The sequence below is a fragment of the Talpa occidentalis genome, unplaced genomic scaffold (assembly GCF_014898055.3).
Source record: "Talpa occidentalis isolate TD23 unplaced genomic scaffold, MPIMG_talOcc4v2.1 talOcc4.6, whole genome shotgun sequence".
In the NCBI taxonomy this organism is placed as follows: domain Eukaryota; kingdom Metazoa; phylum Chordata; class Mammalia; order Eulipotyphla; family Talpidae; genus Talpa; species Talpa occidentalis.
The window spans coordinates 1510533-1524117 of record NW_023604972.1 but is presented as its reverse complement, the minus strand read 5'-3'; the positions used below and the strand labels follow the sequence as shown (position 1 = coordinate 1524117).

The following is a 13585-nucleotide window of genomic DNA, read 5'->3' as shown; positions in this document are numbered from 1 at the left end:
GCTGGGGGGTGGTCAGCCACACGGGGCCGCTCACCTTCCCCACGCTGACGCCAATCTCCCAGAGGGCCCCACGGCCACACTCGGCATCCACAGCTGCTCGTGGGCCTCGTCCAGACCCCAGAGACCCCGGCCCCAGCCCTGTAGCAGCTGGCCTGGGCCCAGGGAGCACCACAGGCCACAGCCCAGCCCTGCAACTCCGCCAGGACTCACCCAGCACAGGCTGCAGGGCCCGCCCCTCTCTCCCCGCTAACACCGCGGGCCGAGGCGCGGAGGGGCCAGCGGCTGGTCCAGGCCACACGGCTGGGGGCAGAGAGCCAGCACCAGGGCAAGGCTCCTCCTGTCGCGTCAGGACGCTGCCCTGTTCCTCGGGAGCGGGCCTCTCGGCCGCAGGGTAAAGGCAGGGACTCGGCTCCTCCCTGGTTCCTTGGCTCAGATCTCCAGGCCGTGGGGGTGGGGAACCGCAGGGCCAGCCGCTCAGTCCAAGCCACCAAGCACCAGCCCTGGCCAGCATGGGAGCCCCGAGTCCTCCCCAGGGCTGGGAACCTGAGGGTTTCACCTGTCCCCAGCACTCGGGTTGGGGAGCAGGCGGGTCCCCCCACCTAAGTCTCATCCTGCACTAGCCTGACAGGTTACAGAAACCCAGGGGCGGTTCTGAGAACTCAGCCAACATGGGGGTGGTGGCCCTGTGGCCCCGGGGGGCGGCAGGCCCAGGCAGCCAAGCCCCTGCCCCTCCCGGGCCACCAGCTTCCCTTTGTCCCTTGTTGCCTGACCTTGGATTCTAGAGTCCAGCTGTTACCCCAGAACAAGCCACAGCAGCATGACCACGTGACCCAGAGTGGCCCTGGGGTGTGAGTCAACCATGCAGTCGGTCAGTGAGCAAGTGGAGCCCCAGTAGGTCCCCGGAGGGGGCACACTCGGGGCACGTGTTGCCCTGTGGGTGCCGGGAGGAAGTTTGTCCCGACTCCATCAGGAGGCGGGGGCTGGTGCTGCCCCACGCGCCTGTCCCGGGGCCTTGGGCTGATTCACACCCGTCCTCCCCTGAAAGAAACCCCAACTGCGACGGGAGCCTCCGCACATCTTGGGAATCCCCTTACAAACTCCTGCACCTGGACAGCCCGGCCTGGGACTGCAGCTGGCATGAGGGGCGCGCGGCCTCGGGGCCGGGACCTGCCACCCTCCCAGCTGACTCCAAGCCTCACGGCATCGGTGTGTGATGAATGGCCAAGGGGCCAGGAGGCCAGCACGGGGCCCCCACTGCCCCTCAGCTGATACTGCAACCCCAGGACCTTGTGCCCCTGCTCACGGCCCAGGGGGCTGGGCAGGAAGCCCGCCTGCTGGTCAGCGGTCACCCGGCTCTATCAAGAGGCGGACATGCACCGGCAAGGACGGTGACCCTGCGCACCTTGCTCTTGTCTTCAGTCCTGGCTGCTTGCCGACACGCCGGGTGCCAGATGGAGGACCCTGCGGACAGACGGGACGGTTAGTGTCCACCCGAGACGCGGGCCTGCGGCAGGAGAGAGCAGCGGCCTCGGGCTCTCACTCGCCCTGAGGATCCCAGCACCCTCCCCGGACCCAGCCGCCCTCCTCACACCCATTCTGCTCCAGCCGCTGCTTCACTCAGGTGCACGCGTGGAGGTGGGGCAGGTCTGCGCGACTCCTGCGCCCCCCAAACAAGTCGGGGTGCACATCAGTCTCTAATTACACAGGAAGAGACATTGAGGTGACCAGGCCGGGGCGGGGGGGTGGTCTGAGCCCCAAGAGAAGCCCCGGCTGCGGGACCCAGCCGTGACAGGGCCTGGAGACCAGGACCAGAGAGCTGGGCCCAGAGTCAGGCTCATCGCCCCACAGAGGGCCAGGGCAGCCCCAGAATTGGGCACCGTCTCAGTCCAGGACGTGAAGCCATCTTTGTCCTGAGACCAGGACCTTGGAGAGCGCGTCTGGAGCCGAGTGGTGCGACTGTGCAGCATCAGTGAGGCCGACACCCAGCACCCACCACCAGGGCCCAAGGACTCGAGGAACAACAGGCGACACCAGCCCAGGCCTCCCGGTGTCGTCACTGGGCCTGACACCTGCACAGCGGCCTGCGGGGCCCTGTGTGCCAGCCCCTGCCCGCCCCTCCCAGGCCTGCACAACGGGCCTCCTACACCGGAGACCTGGTCACTGGGGAGAGCCTGGCCGGCCCCAGCCTGCTGCTCTCACCCTGCCTGGGCCCCGTCACCTGCCGGCCGGTCAGCCACCCTGCTCCAGCTTTCCCCGTGGGCCCAGCTCTGTGGGGCTGCCGGGAGGCGCCGTCCCGCCCACCACGGGCCTCCTGGAGCGGGGAGGGTGAGCTCGGGCTTGTGAGGGACGACACGGCCAACCCTGATGCCCGCGGGCCGCAGTGAGGCCCGGGTGCCCCCCGTGGCCTCCTCCTGTGTGTCCTTCTCTCCACCCACTTTCCCACGCGGACACGGCGCCTGTCCGCGCGGGTGAGTGACGTGGCCAGCGGTCGCACGAGTGGTTCCGTTTGGGGGCGTCAACCTTACTGGGGGGCCCGGGTCCTCACCGCTCCGTGCTCAGGGTCGGTCATGTCCGCGTCGCCACAGCCAGCCACCACACCCACAGGGCCCCTCCGGCCCGCCTCGCGCCTGCTTCCCTCCCGCCTGCGCGGGCCCCTGTGCTCTCACCTTGCAGGTACATCTCCTCCCCTTCCGAGAACATGCGGCCGCACCTGACGCAGAGCGCGCACGCCGGGTGGAAGTGCTTCTCCCCCGCCTGCGGAGACACGGCAGAGGGCGATCGCATGGCCGCCCGCCCCGCCCTGGGCACGACCTGGGGCTGCAGGGGCGCGGGCGTGCCGGCCTGGTGCGTGACAGGGGCCGCCACGGGGCTGGACGGACGGCCCAGGGACAGAGCCGGGCGGGGGATGGGCGTCCAGGCTGCTGGGCACGGAACCACGCTCACGCCTGCCGGGCCAGGGGTGGAGCAGAAACCCCCCTCCCCCAGCCCAGGGCGGCCGACCAAGGGTGGGCCCCTCCGCCTCTGCATCTCGGGGTGGGCAGGAGGGGGAGGGGGAGGGGGAGGGGACGGGGGCGAGGCAGGTGGGGGCGGACAGCCCGGAAGGGAGGGCGGGAAAGGATGAGGATTTTGCTTTTGTGTCTCTGTATTACCCAATTTTCTCGATTAGCATTTACTATTTTTATAATCCTTAAAATTCATGAGTTTAGGTTAAAACGGGAACCCTGGAGTCACCTGAACACGTTACACTGACCGGCGGCTTATTTCTACACTGTGCAAAAGAAAGTCGCCCCCCGTGCACTGCATTCGCATCACTTGGGGGCGTCCCCAGTGCGGGGGCAGGCGGGGGCGCGGACTCCAGGCCGCCTCTCCCAGATGGGAGAAGCTGAAGCGCCTCTGCCCGCGCAGGAACCGGTGATCACGCGGCCCGGCTGTCAGTGAAGCGGTAACGTGCGCCGTAAGCCTCTGCCCCTCTCCCTTCTCCACCGGGCCGGCGACGAAGCCCGGGGCCCCGGGTCAGCACACACTGTTCTGCTGGGTGCCCCGTGTGCTGAGCCACGCGTCCACCGGCATCCTGGCCAAGGGATTCTCCCCAGAAGCAGCAGCTGAACCCCAGCATCCTGGAGCATCCTGGATGCTCCAGGATGGGCCTTTGCACGCGCCAAGCCCTTTGCACAGAGTGCCCTTCGTACCCTCCCCCCGCCACCCCGACATAGCTCATGCACCCCGAAGGCCACCCTCCCAGAGCCCCCCGGTGCCTCCTGATCTGGGCTCCCTCTGTGCCCTTCCCAGGCTTGGCGATTACTTGGGGTCATTTTCCCCCCCGGCAGTGAGCCCTGGAGGGTGGGCTTGAGGGGAGCAGCACTCCCCTCCTGGTGTGTAAAAGGGGGCCGGAAGGCCCCCAATCCTCCAAAGCAGAAATGACCTGGCTGTCAAATGCTGGCTCCCCACAGAGCACCCCGACCCGGCCCACACCCTGCGCCCCTTCAGGGAGGACCCTCGGGGACATCTGTAAGACGACAGGCTTGAAGCCGACCGCCTGCGGGGATGAGGGCCGAGCAGGAGATGCCCCGGCCACATGAGGGCGCTGCTGCACCCACCCCAGCACCTGGCAGAGCCTCAGGCTCCAAAAATAAGAGCACCGCAGCCAAGTTTCTGCATCCGGAACAGACGCACCTTGCACGCTGACACGCCGCTGTGAGGCAGTTTGCGTCTCCGGAGGAGCCAAGAGAGGCCACACGGCAGGCAGGGGCCGAGCGGGTGGCGTCTAGGGACCCGGCCCTGGGGCTGCTCCATGCCTGCCTGGTGCTCCAGACGCCGGGGGTGCCAGGTGCCCCGTCCTCACCCTCTCTGCCCACACCCTGAGCCCTCCAGGACGCCTCTGATGGCCCAGTTCCCAGACATGAAGCGCAGCCCCACGTTACCAGGTTCAAGGCAGGGGGCAAGAGTCTGTGTCCCCAGGCCGGGACAGCTGCCCTGGCGGGCGGCGGGGGCGGGGGTGGGTGCTGGGCTGCTCTCTGCTGGTTTCCTGGCTCGTCCAGCAGGTGAGAGTGCCCTGAACTGCACCTGCGTGGCCTGTGTGCAGCCCATGTGGGACACACCCCAGGAGGGTCTCCCCACTAAACAGACTTCACTGTAAAAGCTAAAAGCACAAAACTCTTAGAAGAAAACTCAGGGGTACATCTTCATGGCCCCAAAAGCCAAAGGGCCACGGAACAACAGGGGAAAATCCAGCTTCATAGACGCTAACGCCTGATGAGTGTCCAAGGTCACCCAGAAAGGGCCGGCGGCCCTCGGAGCGGACGTGCAGCTGACGGCCATCTGCTGGGCCTGGTGACGAGACCCCTCACGCCCACACACCGCAGCCCAGCCACCCGCGGGATGGACCGGGGCTGAGGGGGTGTCCCTCCAGGAGGAGGTGCAGGAGGCCAGGACCCACGGAGGCCCTGCCCTCACCATCGCCAAGGAAACACATATCCAGACCTCAGTGGGAACCACACATCAGGGATAGTCCACGTTCTGGAACTCTCCGTCTGTGGTGGAGACCCGGTGGGTCTGACCCAGGCCACGGGGTGTCACAGCTGAGCTGGCGGAGGACCTGGACCTGCCCCAAGCTCAGGCGCTCAGCCCAGATCCCCAGTGCGTGGCCGCGTGGCGGGGCTGTGCTGTGGGGCTCGGGCCTCAGTGACCCCATCTGTAAAGTGGACAGGACGGTCTCCTGTCCGCAGGGCTGGACAAGACAACCGGCTCCCTGAGGCCGGGGGTCCTAGATAGAAGGTCCAGGCAGCCGCTGTCACCACCCCTGACACTGCTGCTGGGAAGGGCATCCCGAGGCCGGGGGGCCAGGAGGGGGGTGGCTCTGGCATGGACGGGAGGGTCTCGCCCCAAGCCCATGAACTAAAGCTGGGGAGGCCTGACGGGGAGGGGGGAGGAGCCGCGAGGGCGGTGCCTGCGGCGGCTCAGGACCCCACACGCCGGAGGCCCTGGAGCTGTCCTCCTGCGAGGACTCTGTGAGGGGGTGTCGGCACCCGGGGGTGGCGTCACCAGTACCCAACGGGCCGACCAAACCGGCCGGCGCTGCCCAAGCCGGGGAGCAGCAGCAGCGGCTGGAGCAGTTTCCCTTCTGAATCACCAAAAGGAAACCGGAGGCTGGGTGACCACTCGCCGCGATGGCTGATACCGAGCGGCGACTCCCGAGCGGCCCTGAAAATCACCAGCTCACAAACATCCCAAACAGGGCCTGGGGCCTCGGGACCCCTCGCCCTCCATGGTGGGGACTCCTTCCCTCTATCTGGGAACACCGGGCTGACCAGGCGCCTCCCCCCAGCGCAAGCCCCGGCTACGGGTGACGCGGACGGAAGGGCCAGGCAGACGGCGACAAGCCCCTGCCGTCCTGCAGCCCCGGGGACGGTGCCCCTCGAGGGAGGGGGCACGGAGCTGCCCCTGACCAGGCGGGGCAGCCTGCAGACAGGGCCCCCGCCCCCCATGGCCATGACATGGGCACGCAGCCCGCCTGGGACATAGCACGTGCTCTGGAAGGATCCACAGGTGATGGTGGAGGAAGCAAGGCAGGAGGAGAGGGAGGAAGGCAGGAGGGAGGAATTAATCAGTGACGGCAGAGGGACCCCGGCTTCTGGTTGCCGTGGAGACCAACAAGCTGCACCAGGCAAGTGGGCTCAGACAAGGCCCGCAGGGTTAATGGGGGCGAGGCTGAGCCAGATGCACCCTGTTCACCCCCAGCACCCCCACCTGCGCCGGGGAAGCCTCCCAGCTCATACCTGCCAGGACAAAACAGGGGGCGGGTGGGGCTGGGGCTGAGGACTGAGCCAGGAGGCCTCACACCATCCCCCTGCCCTGCCCTGCAGCGCAACCGCCCAGACCCCAGGCCGCCCCCAGGCCCAGGCCTGCCCCAGCCCCGCCCGCCACCGGCCCCTCAGTCCGGTGGCCCCAGAGGCTCCTCCAGCGCCGCAGGCCCCGCAGAGGCACGCCTGCAGGGTGGGAGGCAGGAGCTGGTACTCAGAGCAGCCCAGCGAGGGGAGGGACCTGCGCGAGGCCGTTCCCGGCTCCGAGGCACAGGCCACCTCGCCGGCGCCGCGGGAGGCACGTCCTGGGTGCCCACAGGCATCTCAGGCGGCAAGCGGGGTGACAAGCGGCTGGGGGTCCCGCAGCTGCTGACCAGACCCCCACCCCACTGAGGTTCCGGCCCCAGGCGGCGCGGCCCTTGCCCGCCTCCGCGCGGCCCAGCGGCACTGCCTACCTGCTCGGCTGTGGAAGTCCAGGGAGCGCGGCCACGCGAGGGCGGCAGCAGGGCCAGAGGCCGGACAGCTCCCCCGCCGCCCGGAGCCCCCCGCCACCGCTGCAGGGCGCCGGTGCTCTGGGCCCAGCCCCGGCGCGCCCCACGCAGCTCCCCCAGCGCGAGCCCGCGGTCCCCGCCCGCCCGCCGCCCGCGGCAGCCACCTCGCAGGAGGAGGCTGAGGAAGCTCAGGCGGTGCGGAGCCGCGCTCAGCCAGCCAGGAGCTCGGCAGAGGAAAAACAAAAGCATCAATCTTCCCGGGAGGCCTCTGCTCGCTGCAGCCAGCTCAGCCCGCGGGGTCCCCGCGCTCCCGCCCTCCAGGCCGGTCCTGATAAACCGGAGTAGCGGGTGGGGGCCCTCACGGCACCACCCCGGCACTGGCCCTGCAGAGGGTCACCCTTGCCTTCCGGGAGGCCCGCCCCGCCAGTGGCCAGGGCCAGCACTAAGCTGGGTCCCCTCACAGATTCACTGAGGAGGTGACGGGACGTGGCCCCACCCCAGGGTGCAGGGGGTCCCACAGGTGTCAGGAGGCAGACAGGCCAGGGGCAACATGGGGAGCAACATCGGCTTGGTCTCCCTGAGCCCGAGGGCACCCTCGGTACCCATGCCCCTGGGTGTCCCATCACAGGCAATGGTGAAAATCAGCCTCAGTGCTCTGCGGGAGCTGCTCCGTGGCCCCCCGCCCTGCTTGGGTGCAGCTGCTGGCCCAGCCTGGCCCCCCTGTGGGCAGGCCCAGCCTCGAGCAGGGCGCCTGGTCGCCCAGAGGGGCTGCGGGGCGGGGGAGCCCTCAGGGGACATTCCCAGGACACCGTGCCCCTGGGTGCTGGCCGCCAGGTTTCCCAACCGGGAGTGAGGGTGATGGTGGCAGGCAGCTAGGCAGCGCCGACGTCTGGAGGGGGCATGAACACCCCCAGGGTTCCGGTGACCCCCCAGGGAATACCCCTTCCTACCCCGACCTCCCACGGACCTGTGCCAGCCAGAGAGCCACCATCTGCCCCAGCACAAAGCCGGGGCGGGCCTAGGCCCCTGAAATGGGTGAGTGGGGTTTGGTTTGTCTTCCCCCGCCCCCCGGGGGTGCGCGGACAGTGTGAGGTGCAGGTGACTTCCACCAAGGGCCCCGCCGTGAGGCCGGCTGATCGAGACACAGCAGCCGAAGTCCCCGCCCAGGGGCTGCCCGTGGCCTCTCCGGCCCCCCGGGGCCAGTCCTGCTGCCGCTCCCTGGAGAGACCCTGGGCCCTCAGAGAGGAAAGGGAGACTCAGCTCCCCGAGCCCCGCAGCTCTCCCACCACGTCCAGCTCACAGGGCAGAGTGTGCCACAGACAGGCTTCCCGGGGGAGGGGGGGCTCAGTGGGCAGCCTAGAGGCTGGAGGGGGCGCAGACACGCAGCACAGGGGGCCGCCTGGCGGGGTCGGGCCGCGGCAGGACCGAGCAGGTGCCCAGGGCCGCCCTCACCTCCAGCACGTGCCCGGTGATGTACTTCTGACAGCCTTCACAGCGGATCCCGAACTCCGTGTGGTAGTCGGCCTCGCAGTAGGGCAGCCCGTCCCTGCGGGGACAGGGGGTCAGGGCTGGGCTCCCCGGGACTCCCACAGAGGGCCCCCTTGTGGGGGTCGCCCCTTCTTCTGGCCCCAGGTAGCAACGCGACCGAGGGGCAGGTTTTCTGGGCCCGAGAAGCAGGGTCTCTCTATCCCACAGCAGGGAGGCCGGGGCTACGAGGGCCGCTGGCCCAGGGGCCCCACAGCTGGGAGGGGAAGCCGGGTCTGGGCCTATTTCACCTTCTCATCTCATTGCCCTCTCCGGGGGGACCCCAGCACCGAGGGACGGGGGGCCTAGAAGGAAGGAGGTGCAACAAAGGCGCTCCTGGTTCCTGAGCCAGCATCCTGTGGAGCCCCTGAGCACCTGAGGGTGGGGCATGGCAGGACCCAAGGGTGCAAGAGCGTAGGGTGCCCAGTGGGCAGGGCACAGGCACAGGGTCGCCCGGAGGGCGGGAGGCAGGGGTGCCCCATCCCAGGGGCGGGGCGCAGGAGGAGGGGGTAGGGGTGCCTGGAGGGCGGGGGGTAGGGGTGCCGGCCGCCGCAGACGCCGCTCACTTGCTGATGTACTCTGCGTTCAGCTGTTTCCCGCAGGTCTTGCACTTAAAACAGCCCAAGTGCCAGTGTTTGTCCAGAGCCACCAGGGACTGGCCGTTCTTGATCTCCGAGCCGCAGCCGCCGCAGCCTGGGAGGAAGGCGGGAACACAGCGGGGTCAGGCGAGGGACCGAGGGGCGGGCCCGGGGCGGTCGGCCGCGGGGGCTGGAGGGGCCGGCTGCACGACGGTCAGCGGGAGCAGGAGGAAAACAAGTTAGGAGTTCGTTGCTGCCTGCTGCATGCGGGCTGGTCAAGCGGGGACCCTGGAATGCAGTGGCCAGAGGCCTCCCCTCCCGAGGGCAGGAAGAGGGCGCTGGGTGGGGGCTGCTGCCCCAGGCCACGCAGAGGTGACAGGTAGGAAGCTGCTGTGACCCCCAGGGGAAAAGCCTTGCATTCCAGAGCTTGGAGCCCCGTGTCCTCCCCAGCCTCCTGCCTGATGTTCTCCCAGTAACCCCCACCCCAGGAGCCCTCCAGCCCCGCCTGCAGCCCCAGGGGGTCAGTGCTGTCCAAGCTGTGGTCCCAGTGGGGTGTCTGCTCCAACCCCCTCCCCGCACCCTTTGGGCTGCCTCAGCCAGGAAGTCCCGGGGCTCCCAGGTGCTTCGTGCTCAGGCCTCGGGGTTCCAGCCCAGTGGCCCCCTGACCCTCTGGCCGTGGCCCTGGGTGTCCCCCACTAGGCTCGTGTGCTGCAGCACCGGGCTGGAGAGGCCAGGGGCCCTCAGGGCAGGGACAGGCCACAAGACCTGCCCGGGGTGTGTGAGTGTGTGTGAGCGAGCGTGAGTGAGTGTGAGTGTGGGCAGGAGGCGCAGAGCCCACAGACGCTGTGCCCAGCCCGGCTTCTCTTCTCCGCAGCGGCCGGAGCTGTTTTCAAGAATGAAAAACATGAACGCCCACAGGCTGTTGGTCAGATTCTTCCTTTCCTAAATTAGCACCCTGCTCACACTCATCCGCAGGCCTGGGCGACAGCAGAAGGACAGACTCCCACTCCCGGCTGGGGCCGAGGGGACAGGAGGGACGTTGATTTTCGCCTCCGGGCCCCTGGGGGCCAGCACAGGCCAGAGGCCCAGGAAGCGCTTGGTGAATGAGTGAGTGAGTGAGCATGTGAGTGACTGAGTGAGTGAATGCACAGACGGAGGACTCTTCACCCCTGCTGCCGTCCCCAGGAAGCCCTGGTGGAGCCCACTTCCCTGGGGTACCCCTCCACGGTGGGGTAGTGACCACGGGGGCTGAGGGTGTGGGGGGAGGACCTGGAGGAGGTGGGGGCTTCCCAGAGGCAGGGTGCAGGCAGAGGGGGGCACAGCCTGCGCCAGGGCTCATGGCACGGATGCCCGGGTTCCTCTTCCCAGGCCCCTGCACTGCGCTTATCCAGTTTCACACTGTGGCAGTTTTTGCTTGGGCCCTACCCGGACATGGCAGGACCACCCTGCCAGGCCACTCGGCACCCACTTACTCCAGAGGCCCTGGGCCGGGTGGGTGCCGCTGCCCACCGCCGTGGGCAGGGAGCACTTCTGGCACATGCATTCCTTCCCGTTGAAGGTCACTCGGTCCCCGGGTGGAAAGGGCAACCTGCAAGGAGAGAAGTGTCACCGGCCAGGCCCCTCCCCAGCTTCGGCGTCTGCCCTGGGGAGGGAAGCCCATCCCGGTCACAGTGCCCAGGCAGAGCCGTCTCGGGCCTGGTCAGGACACCGGCCCTCACCAGCTGCCCACACTGCCCACTGCCTCCGCTGGCCACCCAGGATGCATCTGAGCCGCCATCACGGCAATGCCTGCTGCTCTGAAAGCCCGCTAGGCAGGCGCGGATGGGCCCCAGACTCCCCCTAGGGCCCCCGCATGCTTGTCAAGGTGGTGGTTTGCTTCGTGTTTCCCTCGTGGGCGAGAAAACCAAAGTCCAGAGAGCAGAGTCAGCTTCCCTAGGGCCACACAGAGCCGTGTGCAGAAGCTCGGTCAGACCAAGACCAGCCGGCAGGGGAGCTCCAAGAGTCTCGCAGGGCTGTGGGAGGCGGCCAGCCCGGGTCAGGTCCCTGCCCGGCAGCCTGGAGCGAGGTGGGTGAGCAGCACAGGGGCCACCCCTGGCCTGTCCCCAAGGGGCGAGGGCCGGGCCCCTGCAGACAGGGGCTGAGAGATGACCAGAGGGGGCTGCCCGTGTCCACCTGATACCCGCCAGCACTGGGTCACCTCCCCAGCCCAGCTGGCCAGGGGGCCTGTGCCCTTCCCCGGGGCCCACACTTGCGCAGCTCTGACTGACCCGGAGCCTCCAGCTTCTGCTGCACCCGCCTCGTCGTCCAAGGGCCGCGCTGGGCCTGCTGCCCTCACCCCCACTGTCTGGAAGCCCAGTGGGGACAGGGAACAGAGCAGGGCCTCTCCCTCGCAGGCGTGATCTGAGCGAATATCGGCCCGCAGCCCCCTGAGCACTTGCTTCATAAACTAGCACCTGCTGCAGGGTTGCTATCCACCCACCCAGCTACCCACCCGTCCACCCGTCACCCACACGCCCACCCACACGACATCCACCGACCTATCCATCACCCATCCGTCACCCATCACCATCCCCCATCCCCCTACCCACCCTGTCCATCCACCGTCCAGCCAGCCTCCATCTACACATGCATTCTACCCCCACCCCCCACCCAGCAGGCGTCCCTCCCTTGGACACACAGGTGGACAGCTCTGGCAGGCTGCCCGGGACCAGGAGAGCTGAAGAGGCGGCAGCTGTCGTGTTAGGAATTCAAATTCAGTGAGGTATATTTGACAAATGTGCACACGCGCGTGAGCAACACCACGGCTGTGGGAGGGGCACTCCACCCATTGCAAGAAGCCCCAGTGAGCATCTGCATGCACCCCACACCCGGCCGGCCGGCCGTGGCTGGCACGAGGGCCTCACTGGCCACGCGCACAGTGGGTCTTTCCTGCTCCCGCTACCTGGAGCGTGCGCTAGTGGGGAGAGCGGCCACTCCGTGCCGCCCCGCGGGGGGCATGGGGCCTACCGGTCTGGGCTGCCAGGAGCAGCTGTGGACGCACTGTGGGCGCGCACTCCATTCCTCGGGGGAGCAGCAACGAGTGGAATTACAGGGCCACGCGCTGACTGTATATTTAATTCGATGAGAAGCTGCCAGACTGGTTTCCATAGAGATGGGGCGACTTGGCCTCCCAGGCAGAGCAGCAGCGCCTCCCGCTTACCACTCTCCGCGCACAGCCCGTGGCGGGCGCCGTCGCAGGTGAGTCGGTCTGGTGCGTGGAGACGCGCTTCCTCGGGGTTCGGCTGCCGTCCCTGGGGTGCTCACGTGGGTGCTTTGCGGGCACCCGGTAAGCCCTTTCGCCTATTTTTAACAGGCCTCGTACTGAGCTGAGAAGTCCTTCGGATGCTTCGGGGACCGGTCCCGCGGCAGACACTTGTCCCAGCTCAGAGCTTGCCCTGGCGCTTTCTTAGCGTCTTTTGGCATCATTCTCGTCAGCTCGCCAGCTGTCACTTATGACCGCGCAGGACTGCTCTGCTCGCCGTGAGCTCGCAGCCGTTGTGTCTGCAAGTTTTCTTTTTCTTGGATTTTTTTGCGGGTGACACGTCTATTGGCATTATTTTAACCACACACACACACACACACACACACACACACACACACACACGTCTAACGGTCACGTGTCCACGCGCACATGCGCAGGGCCTTTTTCTATTCAGAGTTCTCCAACCATCTGCACAACCCAGCTGAGGTCACCTTCATCACCCCAGAAAGAAACACACGCCCTTGCAATCTTGCCTTCGTGTTTGAGACCCCGGGGCTGGTCTGACATGGTCTGACGGACTCTCTGGTTCCGCCTTCCAAGACGCTGCTCTGCGGTCCCCTGGCGCGGCTTGGGACGAGAGGACAAGGCACCCTTCTGTCCGGCAGACACGCTCGGTTTTGTTCTCTTGCTGCCTTGAAGACTGTCTTCTTATTTCTGTTTGCAGAAACGGGTCAGGACGGGATGGGGAGGGAGTCGTATTTACTCGGCTCAAGTTTCACTGAAATTTCTGGATCCAGTGATTTACGGTTTTCATCCAGTTTAGAAAGTTTTCAGCCATTACTTCTTCAAATGTGCTCAGTCTTCTCCCAGACCTCTGGTCTCCCCTCCCCGGCGAGACAGACAGACAGATCTACGTCCAGAGATCACAAGGACGGTTTTCAGTCTTTTCCCCCCTTTGCTCCCGACGGGAGAGTTCCTACCGGGAGTCTTGGAGCTCGCTGGCCTTTTCCCAGGTTGCCCCTAACTCACTGCTAGTTCCTTTCGGGAAAGTCCTCATTTTAGAACATGTAGTTTTCTGGAAATTCCACCTGGTCTCTGTCCATAGGGCCCTAGGCAGTCAGGCTCCCCAGGGCCAGCACACTGGGGACCTCGCCTCGCCCCACCACGCCCACGTGCCAGCTACCCCAGCTGGGGCTCCGCTTCGTCTCCGGCCTGGCTCCCCTGCGGCCCACGCTGTAGGTCGGATGCGGACAGGGCTCCCTCCCTGCGGTGGGCAGGGGCCTGGGTCTCCCTCGGGGGCCGGCGTTGCCGTGGGGCCAGCTCTGTGTGCACCTGTGCAGTCTCAAGCTGCGCCCTGCACTCTGTCAGGGCCGGTGCCCGCAGCGTGGCTCTAGGGCCGTCGCCATCCTCTCACAAGGAGGGCCAGCCCTGGGTGCTCAGCGAGACTCTGCC

At 67.2% G+C, this 13585-nt stretch overlaps 1 protein-coding gene across 4 annotated transcripts in view; it reads right to left on the bottom strand.

Moving 5' to 3' along the window:
* Positions 1–13585, bottom strand: part of ABLIM2 (actin binding LIM protein family member 2) — a 70070-nt gene that overhangs the window by 37857 nt on the left and 18628 nt on the right. For all 4 annotated transcript variants that reach the window (XM_054687971.1, XM_037529469.2, XM_037529468.2 and 1 more), the window contains exons 4-8: positions 10365–10480; positions 8881–9007; positions 8243–8336; positions 2667–2754; positions 1403–1461 (exon numbers count right to left, since the gene is read on the bottom strand). In XM_054687971.1, coding sequence (XP_054543946.1) covers positions 1403–1461; positions 2667–2754; positions 8243–8336; positions 8881–9007; positions 10365–10480 — 484 coding nt within the window. The remainder of the gene's footprint in view (positions 1–1402; positions 1462–2666; positions 2755–8242; positions 8337–8880; positions 9008–10364; positions 10481–13585) is intronic.